The sequence below is a fragment of the Uloborus diversus genome, chromosome 1 (genome assembly GCF_026930045.1).
Source record: "Uloborus diversus isolate 005 chromosome 1, Udiv.v.3.1, whole genome shotgun sequence".
NCBI lineage: Eukaryota > Metazoa > Arthropoda > Arachnida > Araneae > Uloboridae > Uloborus > Uloborus diversus.
This window is the reverse complement of record NC_072731.1, coordinates 104,697,260-104,713,680: the sequence shown is the minus strand read 5'-3', so window position 1 is coordinate 104,713,680 and position 16,421 is coordinate 104,697,260. Positions and strand designations below refer to the sequence as shown.

The 16,421-nt window shown below is 32.9% G+C and overlaps 1 protein-coding gene across 1 annotated transcript in view; it reads left to right on the top strand.

The window, feature by feature from the left end:
• LOC129217754 (integrin beta-PS-like) overlaps positions 1–16,421 on the top strand; it is a 57,752-nt gene that overhangs the window by 1,700 nt on the left and 39,631 nt on the right. The window contains exons 3-5 of the mRNA XM_054852128.1: positions 9,899–10,006; positions 10,617–10,701; positions 14,278–14,409. Coding sequence (XP_054708103.1) covers positions 9,899–10,006; positions 10,617–10,701; positions 14,278–14,409 — 325 coding nt within the window. The remainder of the gene's footprint in view (positions 1–9,898; positions 10,007–10,616; positions 10,702–14,277; positions 14,410–16,421) is intronic.

The window sequence follows — 16,421 nt, the reverse complement described above, 5'->3', positions numbered from 1 at the left end:
AGCAATACATTAATGCATATATACATCTTTACAATTATTTTTAACTCATTTTCTTTTACCATTAAGTATTCATGTTGATTTTTAATTTTTTGCATCACACTTCATGTTCTGTGTTAAAGTTTCGTCATTTTAGAGATTCGTTGGTCTTGTTACCAAAATTAATGTTTCAGAGTTATTCATTTTTGTTTTCATCCTCACATTTACTTTCAAGAGCATTTTTTAATTCTCAATCGATAGCGTACACAGACTTAGGGCCCCCCCCCCCCCCGCTTATAGAATAGAAAAGTGTGCAGAAGTTAAAATTAAATAATAATAATAATAAATTTTAACATAGTATTATTTCAGAACGTGCGGCTTCCTACCTCTTGCCCTCCCCCCCCCTCGCGCCCAGGATTTTTATTTAACTACTTAAGTTATTCTCCCCCCCCCCTTCCCTTCATTTCGCCACTAATTCGCTAAGAATATTTACTGGTTCTGCTCTGCAAACAATTCATGGCGACAGAGCTGTATTAACTGAAATGTTTTACTGTATTGGTTTTTAATTCAATGTATTTTATGATATGATTGTGTTCCTTTTTCATTTTCTTTTGAATATTTTAAACTCTCAAATATTTTGTTGAAATATTTTGCCTTGAAAGCGACTGTAGGAATTCGGGGGTACAAACTGACGCCCTCTTGCCTCAGGCAGCAACTTTTTAAGGGCACCCTCATTTGTGTTTTTCTCGTTGAAACTCCTTATAAAAACTCAAAAAAAAAAAAAAAAAAAATTAGACAAGGCGCCAGTTTCAAAAGATATACAACGATGACTAGGAAAGATTGTAGAGCCAGCACTGAAAAGTGATAATTTACTTAACACAACCAAAACGATATACTACATGTTAAAAAAAATAATAAAAACTTACGGAGATTAATTCAAAAACTATATAAAAAAAAACTTAAGGGGTCAACAAACTTGACTAGTTGCGAAGTTTTCAAAACACATTGAGCAAATGATATTGTACTCATTTTATGAAATATTGTATTTTTATTGTATTTGAAAACAATGATTTTTACGTTGTTGCGGACGTAACACGTACAAGTCAATATTTGTATACTACACAAATTGTTTTTAGAAAGTTGATGCTTCGTTTATGATACATATAAGGGTTCCTTTTATTGGAATATACCACAATAAAATGCCTAAAAATTCCAGGGGAAAACTGCAAATTTATGCGCAAAAATCTCACACCCGTGCAAATGGATTGAGAAATAAAATAATAGTTTAAAAAACTAAAAAAACACGCTTTCGTAGCAAAATGAACTAAAAAGTGAAAAATAATCTTTGGATGATAGTAGTTGACCAATCAATTAATTTTAATGTAATACAAAAAAGCGCGGGGGGGGGGGGGGGGCTTCTTATCAGTTGTCTTGAATTTCCTCCATTTGTTGTCCAAGTAAAAATGTAAATAGATAGCACCCCACGCTCTTTTGTATTACATTAAAATGAATTGATTGGTCAACTACTATCATCCAAAGATAATTTTTCACTTTTTAGTTCATTTTGCTACGAAAGCGTGTTTTTTTAGTTTTTTAAACTATTATTTTATTTTTCTGTTTTTTAGTCTTATGTTGGAGAATTATCAGGCGAAGAAACTATTTATAAAACGAGTGCGAGGTAATATCTTAAAGTTAAGATAAGGGCACCCCGATGGGAAGCTACTATAAGTCATTGATGTATGTTTGCGGAAATCATATTTATACTTAAAAATTTGAGATGCATTTAAATAAAAGTTTTGTTCATCAATGATCTGATCAGCAATGAATTTCCAATTGAAGGCTTACCTAAATTTTGGCATGAAATTAGTTAAAAACAATTATATTTCATGTTCTAATTACCTTGGAACATTGGAACAAATTTTGTCTGATGCAGAAAAATTAAAGGTTTTCGTAGGTATTTTAAAATAATTTTTGCGAGCATTTTTTAATGTATTTTTTAAAATTTTTCCTTTTTCACATTGTTGGATTTATGCCAAAATATTGATTAAAACTGGAGGAAACTAGCAATTAAAAGAGTTAATTAATTAATTTAATTATAGAATATTGCATTGTCATCGGGTGTGAGGTCGCGTGCCAAATTTCAAAAGAATCCGATCGCAGGAAGTGGGCGAAATTTGAGCTGCAAGATTCCGTTACAAGATACATACACAGTGGCGTACCGAAGGGGGGGCGGAGGGGGCGGTCCACCCCAGGCCCCTCTTTGACATAGGCCCCCAAATTTCAATTTTTGGTTTTCACCAATATTGTCGCATATCTTGGTTTGAATGCTTAAACAAGTTGGCTTAATAAATCATAATTTTTTTAAAGACCAAATATTTGTTCAGGGATACAATCAATACCTCTTCGGGATCAATGGAAGGTTTATGATACCCAGGCCCCGCTTTGACATAGGCCCCAAAATTTTAATTCGTTTTCTTTTTCGCCAGACGTGCCTATGTCATGGTTTAGATAAATAAAAAGTTGACTTTTTATGTAGAATGAATATTTTCTCAGTGACTCTTGCCTAAACAAAGAGAGGGCAAATTATGTCCCACAGGCCCCGCTTTGACATAAGCCCTGAAATTGTATCTTATTTTTTCCAGTAGATCTGTCATATACATCATGATTAGAAATATTAATCAGTTACCTATATATGCGAGTATATATCATAAATTTTGTTAAATATGACTTTTTTTCAGTGACTCGTCCTAGTGTACAAAGGTACATGAGCGCTTGGGCCACGAATTTAATGGGGGCCCCAAATTTATTTTTAAATTAATTAAACCAATAAAAATCATTTGCTTTTATTTTGTTAAGTGCTTTCAGCAAAGTTTTATGCATTTTTTTTTCAAACAATTTATAAAAAAAAAACTAATGCATAACAGATGCACGTTTATAATTTTTGATCATTACAGTATACAGCTAAAATATCTGTTTTATGTTTTGTTTTGTGTATTAAGACTACGATGGTCTAGTCTTAATTCATACACTACTAATCGGGGGAAGTTACTCTCTTCGCTTTAGAAATCGGATTAGTTAGTTAAACCCACGCATACGCAAAATTTTTTTGTCTTAATTTCTGTCGAACATTAAATATTTTTAATTCTACCAGCAAAGCCGCGCGGAGAAAAGAAAATTTATATCCTAAAATTAATTAAATCTGGAATGCGTAAACGTTTCTGTTCACTGTACTTGGATGTTCAGATGCAATAAATTTTTAAGATACAATATAATTTTAGGACTTTTTTCTGTTTTTGATATTTTCTGACAAAGCACAATTTTATTAAAAATATAGTATTTACTTAATTTTACTTAAAACCATGTGTTTTGCCGTGGTATTTACAACAGTGTCCGAAATCAAACCAACACTACTGAAATATGTAAAAATGTACCACTTAAAATAATTATTGTAATATATGGTACGTACACACAGTTTGAGAAACTTCAGTTTTAATACCAGGTAGGCCCCCATTTCGAGTAGCGCCCCAGGCCCCCATCTGTCTTGATACGCCACTGCATACATACATACATACATACAGGTGAAGCTAATAAAAGCGTGTTAATAAAAATATGAGTTTTAAGAAAGGCAGAACATTTTTATTAGAAAGCACAAAAAAGTCGTTCCTAATTTCTTTTGCACTGTCGAAAGTGGAAAAAAAATTCTTTACAAAGCCTTTTTCTTTTCATTTTAAAGTCCATTTGTGCAATGGAAATAATTTGAAGTTTAAATTAAAAAACAAAATAATAATCTGTCAATTTAATTCTAAAATAAGCGCACCCAATGCATGTGACGAGGCGCACATACTCCGCCTATTTCACTAATCACGCCACATCCATCGTGCATCGCGATTGAATTGAAAGGAAAGTCAAGAATATTCCCGAACTTTCCCCCACCCGCCTCTGCTAAACAATAGCTCCATTGAATCTTGAATGACTGAACGAAAAGCAGATGCACTGCAAGAGACACGCAGGAAAACTGGTCGAACTAGATGCAATACTGAACTAAACAGTCAGCTTTTAGTTCAGGGAACTAGATTTCTAGTTCAGTGAACTAGATGAGGAAAGAACTACTGATGAACTAAAAATCGAACTAAGAACTAAACGAACGAACTAGTTGCCAAATCGAACGAGAGAAAGAGAACTAAACGAAATCGAACTAAGAACTAAATGAACGAAGAACTAAACGAACTAAGAACTAAACGAACTAAGAACTAAACGAACTAAGAACTAAACGAACTAGTGAACTAGATTGTTTTCTACTGAACTAAAAGCTGAACTAGTTCGATTGAAAGACCCGTTCACTGTGACCGGGTCCGAACTAAACGTTCCATCCCTACTGCAGACCATCTTTGGTAACACTAGGGTTTCGGCAATTTTTCAAATTTGAAGCTTCAAAAAAGCAATATTAAACGGTTCTCGATGTATTTAGAATGCGAGGTGATAGGTAGTTATCCCCTGGAATTTTTTCGAAATTCAAGCCCCGAAAACGAGATTTGAGACACTATTTAAAGGTTTCGGCGGGGAAAAGGGGGCTTCCCAATTATGAAGACTTTCTTATTTTTAGACCCACTAGGAAAAAGAAAAAAAATGGTGGGGATGTAATTAACTGGAACTCTACACCAAATGAATACAAAAGACAGTTTAAATAGGTTTGTGTTCAAAAAGATTTATTTTGAAAGATCACTGGAAAACAGATGCAAAAAGCAAGTACGAAAATTTGGGAGACTTGAAATAGCACTAAAGTTTATAAATTGAACTATTACTGGGAAGCTGTAATGTGCCACATCGATGAGCCTTTTAGTATTATGAAAAATATTTACTTAGTCCCCGAACTTGAATTTTTATGTAAACTTCTCAGTCTTATAACCTATGACGTAAGCATTTAATTTTTAAATTTTTCTATAACTGTCTGTACATTCCTGCATGGCCGGATCTTCGATTTTTCAGAACCGGAGCAAAACCTAAATCCTGCCACCCTTTATCTACCTTCGTTGAACTTTTATATCGAGGTTTAACTAGAAAACAACAGAAATAGTGTAAATTTGCATCTTCCTAGAAGTTGCCTCCCGGCAACTGGGGGGGGGGGGGGAGGGTCGGCAAGCCAAAAGTAAGCCAAAGGTATTTATTGGCTTGCTGCTGCCTAGATCCGGCAGTGCGATTTCTGTATTCACACAAGTAGGCACGAATTCATTTATTAAGCAATTCCTGTTTTTCTGTATCAAAGCATGTATCAAATACTGAAAACAAAGTTTGTCAACAATGAGATGTTCTCGTTTTAGTTTAGTGTCAACTCCAACCCAATGTCTTTTTTTTTTTATTAAAAACAAATGTGCATTCGTTTTATTAATCTAATTTTGTTGCACTAATAATAGGGGATTAGTTGGTACAGTTATCATTTATTAAATGTTTCTCCTAGGATGAATTCCCTCCAAGCTATGTTAACAAACAGAAAAAATTAATCTTTAAAATGTCAAATACTGGTGGTTTTACCTTACCCTGTTTTCTGAACAGTTTTTGGTTTACTTGGGATTTTGTGTTTTGGAAAAGGACATTTCCCAGTTCCGCTTTTGCAATTCTCTCCTCGCTTTTCACCGCGCCTTTCTGCAAGTTCAATTTCTATAAAACAGAAGAATTTTCCTGCACTCTATTCTAAAAGTTTTTAGGTACATGTGAGATTTGGGGGGGGGGGGTACATTCCTCCAGTTCCCCCCGGTGGATCCGCTTCTGCTATTGTCTAATTGCTTTTCCTGGAGCCTTTCGTCAAATTCTAAAAAAACAGTATTAAAAAAAAAAAATCATGTACGTTGTTTTTTGACCAATTTTAGGATCACTTGGGATTTTTTTTTTTTTTGAAGGGAGAGGAGAACATTCCCCAGTTCCCCTCCTTGGATCCGCTTTTGCAATTCTCTCTTAGCTTTTCCTTGCTCTTTTCTTCAAGCTCAAGTTCTATAAAACAGAAGAATTTTCCTGTATTCTGTTGCGAAAATGTTTAGGTACACGTGAGATTTTGGGGAGAGGGGAATATTCTCCCAGTTCTCCCACTAATCTGCCATCCGCCTCTGCTATTGCCTGATCGTTCTTCCTGGAGCCTATTTTCAAGTTCAACTTCTATAAAACAATATCTTCCTATTCTCTGTTCTAAAACCTTTTAGGTACACATGATATGTTGGGGGAGGGGAACATTCTTCCAGTTCCCCTCCGTGATTCCGCTTCTGCTGTTTTCTAATCGCTTTTCCTGGAGCTTTTCAAGTTCAAGTTCTATAAAATAGAAGAATTTTCCTGCACTCTGTTGTGAAAATTTTTAGGTATATAAGATTTAGGGCATTCCTCAATTAGGGCAATCCTTAAGCATTCCCTCAGTTCCCCTCCGTGGATCTGCTTCTGCTGTTATCTAATTGCTTTTCCTGATACCTTGGTTCACGTTCTAAAAAACGGAAAAAAATTTCTGTACTCCTGTTTCCTGAATTGTTTTCGGTACACTTGGTTTTTTTTTTTGAGGGGGGGGGGGGGACATTCCCACAATTCTCCTATTTGAATCTGCTTTTGCAATCCTCTCCTCGCTTTTCCTGGCGCTTTTCTTGAAGTTCAAGTTTTAAAAAACGGAAGAATTGTGCTGTATTCTGTTCTGAAAATTTTTAAGTTCACTTAGGATTTTGGAGGGGGAACGTTCCCCCAGTTCCCCTCCCGTGGATCCGCGCCTGACGGGGAGTGTCCGCTATTGAGGAGTCTGAATTTACGAGGCATTTTAATTTTGTATTTTAAACCTACACATACAGTGTATACTTCTAAATTAAATTGATGAGTATTGCTTATATAAGTGAACTTAACTAATAAGTAAATAATCCTCTGAATCTTTCGGGAAAATAAAATAGGAAGGCATTTGTGTAAATTGTTTCCTCCAGCTGAACATAACCAGTCAAGCACAATGGAATCAATGTCGTTGATTTTCAGCGCCTTCTTTGTTTTAGATTGTAGCAAAATGTAGCGCAATCGGCTATTTTTCACTTACTCTGGCAATATGGTGCTGGTTCCTCATCAGGGTGTCGTGGGAAAGGATGCTGAACTCTCCCAAAATCTAGTAGGAAGGAGGGGATGCCGTTAAGTTGCATGAGAGTATTTTTTCTCTCCCATGCAAACTGATAAAGCAAGGTACTGTGTAAAAGGAGAAAGATTTTTTTTCTTTCCCTTTTCGTTTTCTTTTACATGTAACAGAAAATGAAGATCATAACTCAATGAGCTCAAATGAGGAGGCACACCCGCTAACATTAGAATGGATTAGGACTCCAACAAACTATTTTCTTAGATACTGCCAAAACTTACACAATAGGGAAGTTGCAACCTATTAAATGTTCATATTTTGGCTATTGCATATTGTTAATTGACCCTCAAAACTAAAAAATTCACCATCGCCGAATTTTAAAACACCGTGGTTGATTTTTAATGAATTTTTAAAATTCCACGCGCAAAAGTGCGCTCTTCTGAAACGTCACGAGCCTACGTCACAGGGCGCGAATGGGCAGCCTTCCGCCGAAGATCCCTTGTTTTCGCTAGGGACATTTTGAGCGCGCTGATATTTTTATTTTTTAGAAATTCAATAATCCTTTTGAACACACTATGGAGGCCGGATTCGTTAAAGCACAATCTAAATAATCGTCCTCAAATAATATCAATGGTGATATTTGAGTATTTCCGAGAGGATGAGAGGTTTAATGTTCCAGAAACGCGAGGAGATAAGCCTTTTACGTTTCATCTTCAAAGTCGAATGCACGTTCTTCGATTTCTCCCATGACATAGAACCGGTTCGCTAGCGTTTCTCTCCTATCGGACGTCACTTCCTATGCCATCTGACGTCACAGGCGCTTGAACTTTAAAAATTAATTTAAAAAAAAACTACTTATCGTATCGCAAAAATTTTTTCACCTATGATGTTCATACATGTTACACTATCATATAAAAATAAAATTGAAAAATCGGAAACTTCCCTATTATGTATACTTCTATCAGTTTGTCTCTTATGTTAATGTTTTCACTATATAAAATGACATATTTCGTTTTCAGTGTCTTTCATCATGTTTGACTTCCACGGGGATTTTTAAATCAGATTTTATGGAGTTGATATTTTAGTCCTTGTGAAAAGAAGCAATGATTAAAATCATTCAAATGATCAATCCAGTGCATGTTATGTAGAGCTGTGTAGACAATAGTGATGTAAAATTCTCGGGTATTTATTTTTAGGGGTAAATAGCCAAAATGGGTATTTATTTAAAAAATTTATATTCAACTAAAATAGTTTTCTATATGTATTCCAATATGTATATAAATAACCAACCATATACAAAACAATAAATTTTTGCCCAAAAATTGTATTTTGATCACATATTTAAAGAATTATTGTGTGGTACAACTTAGCAATCAAATATGCTATTCACATTAAATGTGTTGGTTATGTCCAATCAATGTTGATAGCCAAATTTCAGATATAAAAAAGCCATTCTACAAAAAGTAAAAAGCTTAACTGGTTACAAAAAAAAAAAAAAAAAAAAATTAAGGTCCTAGTTTTTTATAACCCAGTAATTTGTCCCTGCATGACATCAAAATGTGACGAAATGTTGCTCAATTTATTATTACTATTTATTTACCTATATCTTTTACAGAAATTGCCTTCAAACCTAGTTCAAGTGTTCAGGCGTATTCTGCATATCATTTTTTCATTAAGCCTTAGATTTAACTAAGCCTTTAGTTAAAAAATTATAATATATAAATTTTTATATTTTTAATCATTCCTTTTTTTTATTTATGTTAAAAAAAAACACCTTTTGATATACCACCTAAATTTTTTTTTGCAAAATGCGCAATTTCTAGGGGATTTACCCTGCCTTCGGATAAATACCGAAAAAAAAATTTATCTTCCCACCCTACATCACTAATTGGGTGTATTAAAAATAGTTTGAATAAATTTTCATCATGAAGTACCGGGGAGCAAATGCAAATGAGCAAGGCAACAAAAAGCAATATTTTGATGTTTTTTTTTTTGCTTATTAATGTGAAAACTGTTTCTATATTTGCCACGTTATCACTTAAACAGCAATAAAATAAATAACATCATAGTCTTAATAACTTCTCTGTTTATTCTTCCAAACATCCCTCATGCTTCCTTTTGTTTTTTCATTTTGGATATGATTAACCTAGATTGTGATTTTGAAATCCTGAAGTTCATCATTGAATTGCTTATACTTCTCCAATTATGACATGGAAAAGAGATTCTTTGGTTCATGATATGTTTCTTTCATAATTTCATCAAGTCTTTCAATTAAAAATATTATAAACTGTGTAATACATATGTATGTATCAGTTTTAATAATTATTTCATATTAAGATTTCAAAAAAAAAAAAAAAAAAAATTCCCATTCACTTTTTGCATTTTTTTTGTAAAATACCCAGTTTTTGGGTATTTACCCAGGCCTTGGGTAAATACCTGGGTAAATACCCAAAAAATATTTACCTACCCGCTGGGTATTTACCCGATCCACATCACTAGTAGACAATGAAATTTTAATTTATTTCTGTACATGAATCATTATTGACAATATACAGTATAGTACTTTTCCATTAAAAATTTGGCTACTTGTTTACCTTCTACCTGGGCGACAATAAAAGTTTGTTTAAACTAACTGGCATTATCTACAAGTATACGGCAGGGCAGCCCTTGAATTTTGACACTGAAGTTGTTGAATGTCGCAAACTACAACATTTTTAGTTTGCAACAGTGATAAATGAATTAAAATCACTAAAATAAAAAATGCATCTTTAATAGAAAAGTACCTGCTTTATTACTTTTTGCACCTTATGTTTAAGTATATATTATTTTACATTTTTCAAATAGGTATACAAAAGAGGAGTTCCTAGATGTGACAATGTTGATAACTTGGAAGAAAGAGGTTGTCCAAAAGAAAATATTATTAGTCCATCAACATTCTCTGAAATATTAGAAGTAAACTATTCTCCTTCTATTTGCAGATTGTATGTTTTTAGAAGAGTTATTTAATGGAGAGATTTCTACCTTTCAAAGTGTATCTGAAATTGCTTTTTTTTTTTTTTTTGTAAATATATGAAGAAGAATTCATTTCACGCAACATGTTCTTTTGTTCCAGAGGATAAAAATGATGATTCATTAAATAAAATTTTAAGAACTTTTAATTATGGACATGATAGAATTCATATAAAAATAATTTTTCATCTGTTGAAAAGTAGGAGAGGGAATGCTATGTATTTTAATGCTTCTCTACTGCAGGGGTGCCCATTCCCCAAGGATGATGGTGCACTCCCTCAAATGCTGCAGAGTATGCCCCCGTAAAAAAAGCCCCCCCCCAAATGGAATCAAAATTTCTGTCAGATTCCCCCCCCCCCCCCTAAAAAATTCAATGGTTCGGTGTGTGCTGTGGGCACCACTACTGGACTGCATTTATCTTACCCTTCCTCAGAGAATATTTTTCCCTTTTTGCTTGTTTTATTCTCTAGTTTAATTATTTTTTAGTTTAATTTATATCTAAATTTAATTATTTGAAATTTCAATGCTTTCACATTAAGGTTATACTTTTCAGAACGAGCAGCTGAGTGATGCTGGAGCAGTTGCAGGCTCTGCTATACAATTAAAGCCCCAAAAACTGAAGCTGTCTCTAAGACCTGGTGTGTATTCTTCAATTCTATCATTTCATTTATTTTTAATTATTGAAAATCTTCAAGAGGATTTAGATCAGATTTCTAAGTGAGGTATGTCGTTCAATATTAAAAAATGTCAAGTATGAACATTAGACCATGGAAAGAAGTACACTAACTATTTCTTACATGGATCTATACTTAGCAAAGGATATAGTTTAGTTGATTTGTGTGCCTTCATTAGTTGGACCCGAGAAGCAGAATTGTTTTGAGCTATCGGCAATGTAGGTTTAAATCCTCCCAAAATAGTCTAAAAGGTCAACCAGCATTAGGTTAATCTTAATCTATATAAACAAAACAAAGAATATGTGTGTGTGTCTTTTCCCTATACAAATCCAGTTTACGTCAGATCTGGACCAAATTTGGCAGGGAGGTTCTTGGGCACCCGAGAAGGAACCTACAGGGGTTTTTATATGCCAAAAAAGAACTGAACCGTTCAAATTTTAATTTTAGAACCCAAAAATAGCATTAAATGGCTCTTTCTACCCGAAATAATTATCTAATTTCTTTGATTCAGGTCCCATTTGAAAGCCTGAGAAAAACACCCATAGAGTTATACTTCATTTCCTTCGAATTAAAAAAAAAGGCTGTAAAATCACCGGGAAAAAATTAAAAGGCATGCTAAGCCTAATGGATGCGCAATCTCGTTTTAAATTAGCGTTCAGAAGGTTGCCCCTTTTATTTTCTCGATTGTGACTAAATAAAATTTTGTTTTTGTTTTGAGGTAAAAATTTCCCCTTTTGATTATTACTTGGTGATTTATCTTCTTTCTTTTTTTAGGATTTTAATTGTATTTTTGGAGGGTTGCGTTTAATTTTTTGGGGAACTTTTGACTTGCCGTTTTCTTTTTTTGAGAATAAAATTTTATAGTATTTTTTTTTCTCTAATTGAAGCCTGATTCTCTTGAACATGCATCACTTGACAAAACTTTTATTTTCGAGGTTGACCTTGCAAAGCCGGGCAATGCAGCTAGTTTACAGGGTTCGTACGGGTCATGGAAATCCTGGAAAGTTATGGAAAAAAATTTAACACATTTCAGACCTGGAAAAGTCATGGAAAATTAATAATTTTGTTAAAGGTCATGGAAATTTATTTAAAATCATGGAAAAATATCCTGGGCAGATAAAGAAACAGTAGCTAAAAAAAACATTTGAAATCTTGAATGAGATAACAGTGTTGCATATTAAAACTGGAAAATTTAACTATCCTAAATTTAACTATCCTAAAAGCAAATCTAAATTTTTAAATCCCATTGCACCCACTTCTGTAGCAGCAGCAGCCTGCCTTCTTTTGCTATGAGATTTTACTGCTTCAACATCACTAAATTTGAATTTACCATTATTTATTTTCATCACTTTTTTATTTTATATTCTGTGGTAGCAGACTTGCACATTCTTAATTTCTTATGCCCACTCAAAAAATCTCAATTTTATTGCATCTGAATTTGTTTCAACTACTTCTAAAAACTTGATTATCAAATTTATCAGAGTTTATCTTAGTTTGCTGAAGGTTTTAGAAACTAATTAATCAGGTAATAGAATACAGAAATAGGAGAATCCTAAGTATTTTAAAACAGTAGTACCCAACATATGGCGGGCAAAACTGTGGCCCTCTGTTATGTTCAATGTCAGGAATCGAACATTTTTCTGAATTTTAGAAAAACCTTTTCATTTTTATGCATTTGAAAATATATTCTTAAGAAAACAAATACATTTAAGTCTGAAGATTTATTTACTACTGAACAGTGTTTCATTATAATCTGGTTTAGAAAAATGAGTTTACTGTAGACTGTGGCTTTGCTTTTAAGAACCAAAACACTGTCAAGTTAAATAGATTAATAGATGCACTGTTGACACAAAAAGGCAATGTTTTGTTGAAGCATATTTGTTGAAACTAGTAATGACTCATTTAAGTTTTGTGTCCCATTCTGTATCATTTTGTTCCATTTATTAAATATTTATTAGACATTTCATCAGTATATTGCATTTGCTGTATTTTTACTTTACTTAAATTTATATAATGAAGAAAAATAAAAATAGCTTAGTTTTTGCTGTGTACACTGATATTTTTTCAATTACAAGTAAGTGCTTTGATGAGGTAGAAGCATTGACATAGAAGTTTTGAATGCTGATTTCCAAAAATTAGCGAGTTTGATAGTAAATAGTTCTATTCTCCTCATTTAACAGGGTCATGAAAGTTTTTGTGAAGTCATGAAAAAGTCTTGGAAAAGTCATGTAAATTTTTCATCCAAATAGAGTATGAACCCTGGTTTATTATTAAACTTTACCCAGAAATGCTGCAACATAAAATATTAAATTTTAAAATTACAAGTAAAACACAGGCTTAAAAGCTTCAAAATAAAGTAGAAAACTGAGGTTCAGGTAGCTGGAAGAGCAAGTACTCTTGACATCTGAGCCACTGAGGACTCCTGCATAGATTTTTACACCTTTTTGTTTTTACATTTTCTTTCTGCTTAATTCTGAACTGCATTTGTCTACTTAAAATTTGGTCAATTCTCCCAGAAAAAAAAAATCAATCACAAAAATAGTCTGCAAATATCCTCAAGAATCTGTGATGAGTGTCACAGTGTTGTGCTATTTCTGCTATTGGGCTCTGAACTTAAAATTTAGTCTGCAGTGCAGCATAATAAGTAACAAAGGTAGCAGAAAGCTAGGTCTGCTTCACAAAATTCTAAGGAAGTACAGTAAAACCCCTCCTAACCGACACCCCTCTTACACGGACAATTTTTAATTCCCCAGTTCCAATGCAAATAACATTATTTGCATACACCCCTGTCCTGCGGACACCTCTATGTTGCGAACAAAAAAATTTGTCTTGTTAGTGCCCACATTGGAGGGATTTTACTGTACTTCTACTTTTATTCAATGGTTACTTAAGACTTTGGAGTGGATACTGTTCAGTTTTAGTCTCTTTATATAAAGGACATGTTAACTTTCTAGAAAGGATTCAAAGGAAAGCTTCTAGGTTAGTAAATATACATTCAAATTTAGATAATGTATGCAGTCTTCTAAAGACAAATATACATAGCCTGGAGCAAAAGAAAGTCAGAGGAGCGTGATCCATTAATTTAAATTTATAACTACGGATATGTTAATGAGTTAAATTTCTGCACAGAGGGCAGATTCAAGGTGTTTTGTTTTAAGGTTGTCGATGCCCACTCTAATCTTGGACTTTGAAAAAATTGCTGTTTCAATAGGAGTGTAGGCATTCAGAATAGTTTACCAGAAGCAATTGTGTGAATAGCTTTAAGAGATCTCTTAATCTGTATTGGAGATCATTAAAATTACGAGGACCAGCAATTAAGAGCTGGTTGCTATTGGTTACTTTTGTATTTATATGAATCAAATGTTAATGCATTAGTAAACTATTTTTAATTAGCAACCTGTTGGTAAAATTTAATGAAAGATTTTTGTTTTTGCTTTTATATCCTTCTGGATATTAACTTTTATTAATAATTGAGTGTAAAATTTCTTTAAAGATAGACAAGACAGTTTATTTTCTATTGTACTAATATGCATATTTCAGGTGACCCTGCTACATTTACTGTAACTTTTCGACAAGCTGAAGACTATCCTGTCGATTTGTATTACCTAATGGATCTTACTTTCACAATGAAAAAGCACAAAGAAACATTAGCTGAGCTTGCTGACACAATAGGTTTTCTTTCTTTTCTTTATTAAAAATTGTTTATAAAAAATGGTAATTTTTACTGTAGACTAAATGATTTTTCTTAGTGAGATTTATGGATTTTATAACTCTGAATTTTTTGTAAATTGTATCAAAAAATTCTGTTTAAAGTTAAAATTTTGTATTTTAAAACTTTAGTTCGTGATTAGAGAATATCCCCATCTGAATGGATGTCAAAAGGTTTCACTTTGTTTTAAACAAATATGTCTATTATTTATGTTAGTATCGCTATATTACTTCAATACTTTTACTATAACATGTTATTCTTCCAGCAATAATTATACTGCTTTAAAATTTAGCTCAAAATTGCTTCATTACAAACTTTTTAGTTTTATCATAATGAAACATAAGTCTTAAGTAGTGATTTTAATTATTTCTTAGAATTCCTTTACAGAATGGTTACTGGAAATAAAATGGGGCAAAGTAAAAAGGTGAAATATTTACTCTCCGTTTTGCACCACCTATCTGGTGACATTTTAACAATGTAGTTGCACATCTAGTCTATTCCAGTCAGAGAAAAATACCGCCAATGATTGAAGCTTAAGATAATACAGGCAGTTTTCAAAAGTTGATACTCTTGTAATATTTGTTGTAAGTTGGAAATTATTTTTGAAATTATAAAAGAATAAAGTTCTTCTTATTAAGATTTTAAATATGAATTGAGACCTTCTAATATGCGGTGCAATATTTATTTAGTTAATATTAAACTTATTTGTATTTTAAATATTTTGCTGAAGTAGTTGAGTACATGCGGAGCAAAGTGAAATAGCTTTTTTCGTTTACTCACTCAATCATTTACCAAAGCATTTATGTATTCATTTACTAATCAATTCATTTGCATTCCTTCATTTAGTAATTCACTTATTTATTCATCCATTCACTTATTTTCTTATTTAATCACTCTTTTACTGACTCATTTGTTTTCCTTTGTACATTAATTAATTTAATTCGTTTATTGTTCTGTTTTCTCTTTATTTTATTCATTTAAAATTTTGTTTACAGATTCATTTGATCAAAAATACTTTTTAAAACAAATAGAAAATATTTCACTGCAAAAATATTTCATTGTTCACTTTGTCCCTTCCCCCTCCCCCACCCAAAAAAGTGAAAATTTTCCACTTTTTTTTAAGGCTCAAAATTACTGCCAAAAATAAAAAATAACATTTTAAGGCAAATTTTAAAATAAAATACAATGTTCTTGCTTTTTATACTGTAATTTTCAAAACAAATTTTGAAGTGATTAAAGTGAAAAACCAACTTAAATAAAGCACAATTTTTGAAGAAAATACAGCATATAGCCAATTCAAGGCTTCTCGACCAAATCGAAGATCCGATGCCACCATTGTTCTGTGCAGTATTGTATGCACGTGGGAGAAAAAACTTAAGCAATTTCAGCGCGTTTCGGGGGATTGAGCAGCAATCTATTAGCATCTGCTTTTGGCTTGTTCTTTTTCTAATAATTTCTTGAATTGTACTCAGTGCAATGCCTATTGAGCTATAATTCAAAGTTATTTTTGGCATCCCTTTCTTTTTAGCACCTCCTCCACCCCGCCTGCCCAAAAAATTGCGTTTGAAATGGAAGCAAATTGTTCTATTTGAAATGTACTACCGTAGAAAACCTTTTGGTGACTTTTTTTCAGCATAGAGATACTTTACTTTACAACTTGTACCCCAAATTCGGACCATGACTTTTTCCGGATTTCGGAATTTTGCGGGTTTTTAGAACTGACTCAAAGAAAAGCATAAATTGTCTTGTGTGATATTTGGTACGTTGTTCTAAATTTCGTTATTGTTTTGAGCCACATTTCTTATTTTCCCCTTTAATCTTAATGAAAGCATCTCTTTGTATGCTAAAGGGGGAAAAAAAAATGGAGATATTTGGCATCGGCCTAGGATCGGCGAATGTTAATTTGTGATGGAATGCTCTGCCTCCCTACAGGGTAGACTACCGTTTTTGGCCCATTTTTCCCGTTTTTGCGTTT